General features: G+C 45.6%; 1 protein-coding gene across 1 annotated transcript in view; it reads right to left on the reverse strand.

The window, feature by feature from the left end:
• The window catches only part of FNDC7 (fibronectin type III domain containing 7), a 25,303-nt gene that overhangs the window by 15,487 nt on the left and 2,323 nt on the right, over window positions 1-7,493 (reverse strand). The window contains exons 2-4 of the mRNA XM_015413132.1: window positions 5,505-5,762; window positions 2,795-3,049; window positions 1,922-2,179 (exon numbers count right to left, since the gene is read on the reverse strand). Coding sequence (XP_015268618.1) covers window positions 1,922-2,179; window positions 2,795-3,049; window positions 5,505-5,762 — 771 coding nt within the window. The remainder of the gene's footprint in view (window positions 1-1,921; window positions 2,180-2,794; window positions 3,050-5,504; window positions 5,763-7,493) is intronic.

The raw sequence follows: 7,493 nt of genomic DNA on the forward strand, positions 1-7,493 counted from the left end.
GCGGCGGCGGCCAGGGGGGGGGAGGGGACCGGCGGTGGCCACGGGGAGGTGGCCGGCGGCTGGGTGATCCTCCTCCCAGCCTGGTTCTGGCGGTGAGGTCTCCAGGCCCCGCCGGGAGGTTGGCATCTGCGCTCGCGTAGAGCACAGGACAGCCTCGGGCCGGCCCTGGATTTGGGACAAGGGCAGCCCCATGTAGAGAGCATTATAGTAATCTAATCTTGAAGTGACCATTGCATGAATCACTGTTGCCAGGTCATTGCGTTCGAGGAAGGAAACCAACTGCTTGATTAGCCGGAGATAGTGAAGCTACCTGAGCCTCCATCACTAAGGAGGCATCCAGGAGCACTCCCAAACTCCTAACCTCCAATGCTGGCACCAACAGCGCCCCATCGAAAGATGGGAGTGGGATCCCTACCCTCAGGCCACTCTGACTTAGGCACAGGACCTCCGTCTTCATCGGATTCAATTTCAGTCGACTCAGACTAAGCCAACCAGCCACAGCTTTCAATGCCAGGTCCAGATCTTCTGGCTTAGAGTCAAACTGGCCACTCACCAACAGGTAGAGCTGGGTATCATCTGCATATTGATGACAACCCAGCCCATGGCTCTAGGCAATCTGGGCAAGGGGGCGCATGTAGATGTTAAATAACATTGGGGAAAGCACTGCACCTTGGGGCACTCTGCAGACTCGCAGGTGCCTTTGGGACAGCTGCTCCCCAACAGCCACCCTGAAGAAACAAGGAGAGCCACTGAAAGGCAGACCTCTGAATCCCAGTGTTGGCAAGGCAGCAGGCCAGTAGTTGGTGGTCGACCATGTCGAATGCCACCGACAGGTCTAACAACAGCAACACAGCCGAGCCGCCCTGATCCAGATGCCTCCGAAGATTGTTCGTGAAGGCGACCGGTACTGTCTCCAACCCATGGCCTGGTCAGAAGCTGGACTGGAAGGGGTCTAATGCAGAGGTGTCATCCAAAAAACTCTGCATTATTACAGTGTTTATCCATCCTCGACTTTATCTACCACAACACCTTTGTGAGGTAGGTTAGGCTGAGAGATTATGAGGAGTTTCTGTGGCAGAAAGGGGATTTGAAACTGGTTGTCCCAGGTGCTAGTATGACACTCTAACCACTCTGCCATACTAGTTCTTGGCACGGACACTGGCAGCCTGATACAATGCATAATTCCTCATTAAGTCCCATTTGACTACACAAGACTTGTTTGAAAGTAAGTAGATACAGAGGTTCATACTTAAAGGCATAGCTCCCCACAGGATGATGGCCTCAGGTTGTACAAAAAAAAGATAACTGCTGGAAATGTTCATTTAAGAGTCAAAACACACACAACTTCATGATGCTTATCCATTGTGGGGGGGTCTGCTTTCAGTGGGGGAACAGAATGTCTCGATGCTTGTTTAAGTCAAAATTAAAATGTCCTGTGTATATTCAGAGCTAGCAAGTTGGGGGGAGAAGATCTGTTTACATTTTTTCCATGATGTATTAGTTTTGTAGATGCAATACATTTTTTATGTAGGAGAGCATTGACTTCCCCAGTTGCAATCTGAAGTGATATGATCCAGTAACAGCTACATAATATAGGACGGCTGCTTATGAGAGCAATCCTAAGTAGGTCTGCTTGGAATTTAGTCTTGTGTTATTCAAGGGGGCTTGAATACAATCGCAGCCCATATGCCAATCAGCTTTAGGACAAGATTTTCAAAAGGAAAAAAAAATAACAATTTGAACTTGGCTATTCTATCCAGTATTCCCTCCCACCACATTTAGTGTAGGGTGGAATTTGGTTTAGTTTGGTTTTAACATTGCCGATATGTAAATTATAATATTTGCCTTTTCAGCTTGCACACTACCTCCTTTGTTCTTAGCAGCTCTCTTGTATTAACAGAAGTGCAAGCCAGTATAGTACCTGTTGCCACATGTTTAGTTGCACAGGACGTATTGCTGCCTCGAATTTCACTGAACGAATAGACGGTGATGTTGTACTGGGTGTTGCATTGCAGTGCAGACAGGGTACAAATGGTGGCAGTGTCATTGCATAGCAGCTCATTGGACCAGTCGACAGCTTTGGTTTCATACATTTCAGCACCACGGACAGGAGACCAGACAATCTGAACAGTGTCACTAGACACAAACACTGGGTTGAAGTCACTGGGGCAGCAGGGTGCTAAGGAAATAAAAGAGAAAACAATTTTTGTTTATAATAGCAGTAATGCTCAGAGTTTATCAGAATAAGTACTGGTTCATGCATACTCCTTTTAAGTGAAGTAAGTAGTCAGGGACTCTAGCACTATAGTCCAAGTCCTTTTCTCTTTGTGCTACCTTGGTGTTTTACTAAAAGGAATTACTTCTATACTTTCTACTGCATCTCAATTCTACCACTTCAGATGGCCAGAGAGTGGTACTGCAGCTAACAGCACAGAAGGATCAGGCATTTCAGGATCCGATAGCTTTACAAGCTCTGGCCCGGCTCCACAGTCTGAACAATTGCACAGTCTGAACAGCTCTGGCCCGGCTCCACAGTCTGAACAAATAATTGCACAGCTATAGTTTATGCTACTCTTTGATTTCCCATCCTCTATGAACTGCCTGCATTACCACCGGCCCTGATAGTCACCTTTTACCTAATTATTTGAAATACATGTGCCATTTCTCCTAGACAAGGATAAAATATGTAGCCAATAGGCTAGATACCAACTCTGCCAGTAAAAGATTATGCCCAAACAGTTTACAATCTCTACAGATTTACTAAATACAAATTAGAAAATAAAGTGGTACATACCAGTGGTATGGTTAAATATGTCACCCAAGGGGCTCTGCCCTGCCCTGTTATAGGCAAAGACACTGATGAAATAGGTAAAGCCACAGTCTGACTGGAAGTAGCACTGGGTCTGGGAGGTGTTGCAGTGCACCTCCAGGCCATCATCACTTTTCACAAAGACCACGTAATAATCACTTAGATCAACATTGGACCATGATACTGACAAATTGCCAGGCTCAGCTTCTTCAACTGTTACACTTTCTGGAGCACAAGGAACTGCAAAATCAAGTTTTCAACCAAAAAAAAAAGTTATTAAAACATGTTCCATACTGTAACACCAAAATTCAACTTTAAAAAAGCAACCCCAAATCCATAAAAGGAATGTAGGGACTGCCCATTTTGCAGTGCTTCAGGGTCTGAATGTGCCTGCCTTAATTCTGACATCCCACATGTGCAGAAAGCCTCCCCCCCCCGCCCAACCTAAGAGTGAATGAGTGTGCAGCATCAATCCACATGGGGAAGTTTATACAGTAGGTGCAATTTTATCATCAGTCTTCTGACTGTGAGCTATGTGCTTTGCACGCAACCTACAATGCCATGTGACGAGCTATGTTTTTTTTAAAACAAAAACAAAAATTAGTGAAAGTTGGCATGTTGTGTGTTTGGATCCTAGATCTTGTTTGTAATTGTGTATCTTTATTCTGGGATGTCTGACAATTTCCTAAGAACACATGAGTAAAGTTTGGTTTCTACTTGGACTCCATCTTCACACATTTTAAATATTTCTTAAAATAATCTGTGAATCATAATTCACTTATTTGTATCTCATAGACTTTTTTTTAATTATTTAAAAACTTTTTTTATTAATATTCTCAAAACAGTTCATGCCATACTGTTGACATCAAAAGAGAATTCTCATAGAATTCTTGTCATGGAGGCTAAACTGGAAAATATGTAAATTTGCGCAACCTGATGCAAACATCATCTTTTGAATCAGTGACATTAGCTATTATTCCATAGGTGCAAAAACAATCTAAAAAGCTGTGAAGTGTGAAAAGAGAAGCTAGTACCATTCCTCCCATACATATGTTCTGCGTTCTGCTGTGTGGGTTATATAGTACTCATTGGGGCCAAAACTAAACATTACACGCAAAACATTATTGCCACGGGAACTTTAGCCAGACACCAGCTGCAAGTTTACTATGGGAACTCTATTCTGATATGCCACAGGGGCCTGATGCAGAATGGGTCCATGGCATGGGGGAGGAGACACTTCAGCCTATCCCCCCCGCACCATTTTCTCAACCCCAAAGAGCCCCAGGAATATTATGGGGCAAGTACTTCCCCTGGGGCTGTTTCAGGTCACAGCAATGACACATGGGAAGGCTGAAGCACCATCTCTGCCCCCCCCCCATTTTCTGATCCAAATCAGGATCCTGTGGTGCTCCGGAATGTGGTCCCCACAGGGAATGCACAACTGCCATCTGGCTGCAAGATCCCGTGGCAGTCAAATGGTACACATAATATCCCCCCCATTTTCTGATCCAAATCAGGATTCCTGTGGTGCTCCGGAATGCGGTCCCCACAGGGAATGCATAACTGCCATCTGGCTGCAAGTTCCTGTGGCAGTCAAATGGTACACATGATGTCTAGTGTGGGCCTGGGTCTTGCAGTTATCCCTTCCATCTGCAATATAGATGATTAGGAAGGGTTTTAGGGCTCATCACTCCTCATGTATTGTTTAATTCTAGATTTTATATTCAAGCACACCTGGATTTATTAGAATGTGGTTTGGCTGATAAAAAAACCCTTTTTTTCTGAGCAGAAGACTTAAAATTTTACTGGCTGGAGTTAACCAGATAATCACTGTAAAAGTAGCTAAGTTCCTGTACACTACTGCGAAAGCATAAGCTGAGATAATGTGTGTACATTGATAACCTCTGACCCTTCTTACTGTCTAGGGTGAATGATATAGAGATATCATTTTATGTAATTAATTAACATTGTTTGTTCTGCTTCCGTATGGCTTGTGGGCTGTAATAAAGACTGACTGACTGACTGACAGGTGAAGAGTGGGGCTGGCAAGCTCAATCATGAGTTAGTCTGCAAGTGCTGGATGTGACCCCCTCTCAAAACAACTAATCAATAGCCCTCCCAGCCTTCTTTGTCCCCAAGCATCTGGTATTCTGGGGTGGATCCAGCAGAGGCTCAGCAAGGTTTGAAGCCTTTCTGCAGCCTAAGAGGCCTTCTATTAAGGCGTCTCCTTCACTGGAGGAGGGCTTCAAATTTTGCTGAGCAGAATGTCTGAATCCACCTTGCTGCCTCTGAACCTAGAGATTCTAGTTAGCTATTACTTCTAATAGTCATTGCTAGATCTGTGGGCCATAAATATGCCATTCTGGCTAGTGACCATTGTCACATCCGGTGGTGGTGGTGAGTTCCATAATTCTCAGAATCAAAATGGGATTGCTCCTGCATCTACACCAACCAATTTAATTGAGTGAGCCAAAATTCTAATGTTATGAGGAATGGCAAACACAACAACAACCCCTCTCTGTCCAGCCTTTCTGCACCGTCCCTAATTTCATAACTACTTGTCAAATTGCCTTTCTTCTAAGCAACCACATGGACAGCTATTGTCAGTTGACAAATGTGACAAGCCCACGTTGCTTGACACCACACACATCTCTGCACACCAAGAACTGTACAGGGATTCCTCTAGATCACCTACCAGTTTTGAAAGTGACAGCCTCAGTAGGGATGCTTGAACCAGCCTCATTGCTTGCTACGACAGACAGAGAATACTCAGCCCCACACTCAAGTGATGGTATAGTGCAGGAACTGGAAGTCGTGCTACAGTTTAGCTCAGAGGTGCCACTGTGGGCTGCCGTGATATAACTAGATGCTCCTTCTGCTGGTGTGAAAGAAATAACAGCTCTCAAGGCTCCACTGTCAAAAGTCACCTGAACATCAGCTGGCATGTGGGGCCCTACAAGAGGTCAAAACAAATATGAAATAATTCCTTTAAGTGGAACAGGTCTATTACATTTTTAATTATTCTGCCCTTTCTCCCTCCCAGGAACTTAAGGCAGCATAAAACATTCTCTCCCCCTCCACGTTCTCTTTACAAACAGCCTACAGAAACCTTGTGCTTTGTGATGTAGTTTAGGCTGAGCAGGGCTTTTTTTTGGGCAGGAACGCACAGGAACGGAGTTCCGGCTGGCTCCCGAGTTGGCCATGCCCAGCAGGAACTCATTAGCATAATAGGCCACACCGAAGAGCAGAAACTCACTAGGATTGGCTACATTAGGGGTGTGTGGCCTAACATGCAAAGGAGTTCCTGCTACAAAAAAAAGCCCTGGGTTTTGACAACAAACGGTAAACCGAATAACAAGCAAAAGGTGGGTGTGGCTGGATAACCACACTTCTGGCAACATGGGGGTGCGGCCTAATGTGCTAATGAGCTGTGCTGTCAGGGGGTGTGGCCTAATATGCTAATAGGTTTCTGCTGTTGGGTGTGGCCTATTATGCTAATGAGTTCCTGCTGGACTTTTTCTACAAAAAAAGCCCTGAGGCTGAGAAAGAGTGATTGGCCTGGTCAGCACATTGAATTGTGCCTGGAAACAAACAGGAAGCCAGTTTAGGTGGGCCAAGACTGGAGTGATATGGACCCTATGACCCACTCCCGTCAACATCCTGGCTGCAGCGTTCTGTACCAACTGAAGTTTCTGAACCCTTTTTAAGGGCAGCCCATTTCAGTATTGCCCTAATCAAATCTAGATGTAACTAGGAATTGCACCACAGTGGCCAGATCTTTTCTGTCCAGGAAAGGCTGCAGCTGGCTAACCAGTCAAAGCTGCTAAAAGGCACTCTCGTCTACAGCTGCCACCTGCTTATCCAGCTGTAGGTCTGGGCCGAAGGGTGCCTCCAGACGATGCATCTGTTCCTTCAAGGGGAGTGCAGCCCCATCCAGAATGGGCAACACCTCTAACTCCTAGGTCAGACTTTCCATCTACCAGTAGCACTTCTGTGTTGTTGGGATTAAGCTTCAGTTTATTAGCCTGCATCCACTCCAGAACTGCCTCCAGGCACTGGTTCAGGGTTTCTACAGCCTCACTGGGATCAGCTGGAAATGTGAGACAGAGCTGAGTTTCATCCATATATTGGTGACAACTCAACCCCAATCGCTGAAATAGCCATTTTTAAAGTCAGACAGTATAGGCTGGGTCGGATAAATCCCTTCTGCTAATGAGGTCTTGCTCCAGCGGACAAAATCTTGCTCTAAAGAAGGAATCTTCTTCCACTGCAGTCAGAGTCCTTCCTTTGGAGCAAGACTCATTCGTCCTATTTTTCTCCTGTCTGTACTTCTTGGACTGGTTTTGCTTTATGTAAATGATTACATAAAGGGGTGATGCTTTCACTCCTCTTTCCTTGTTTCCACCAGTGGCTAATACAAAGTTAAAGTAAAGGTAAAGGTTCCCTTGCTCGAAAGCCAGTCGAATCCGACTCTAGGGTTGGGGTGCTCATCTCCATTTCAAAGCCGAAGAGCCAGCGCTGTTCGAAGACGTTTCCGTGGTCATGTGGCCGGCATGACTAAACACCAAGGCGCACGGAACGCTGTTACCTTCCCACCGAAGTGGTCCCTATTTATCTACTTGCAATTTCTTGCTTTCGAACTGCTAGGTTGGCAGGAGCTGGAACTAGAGACGGGAGCTCACTC

Source organism: Gekko japonicus, unplaced genomic scaffold (assembly GCF_001447785.1).
Source record: "Gekko japonicus isolate JY-2015 unplaced genomic scaffold, Gekko_japonicus_V1.1 scaffold4279, whole genome shotgun sequence".
NCBI lineage: Eukaryota > Metazoa > Chordata > Lepidosauria > Squamata > Gekkonidae > Gekko > Gekko japonicus.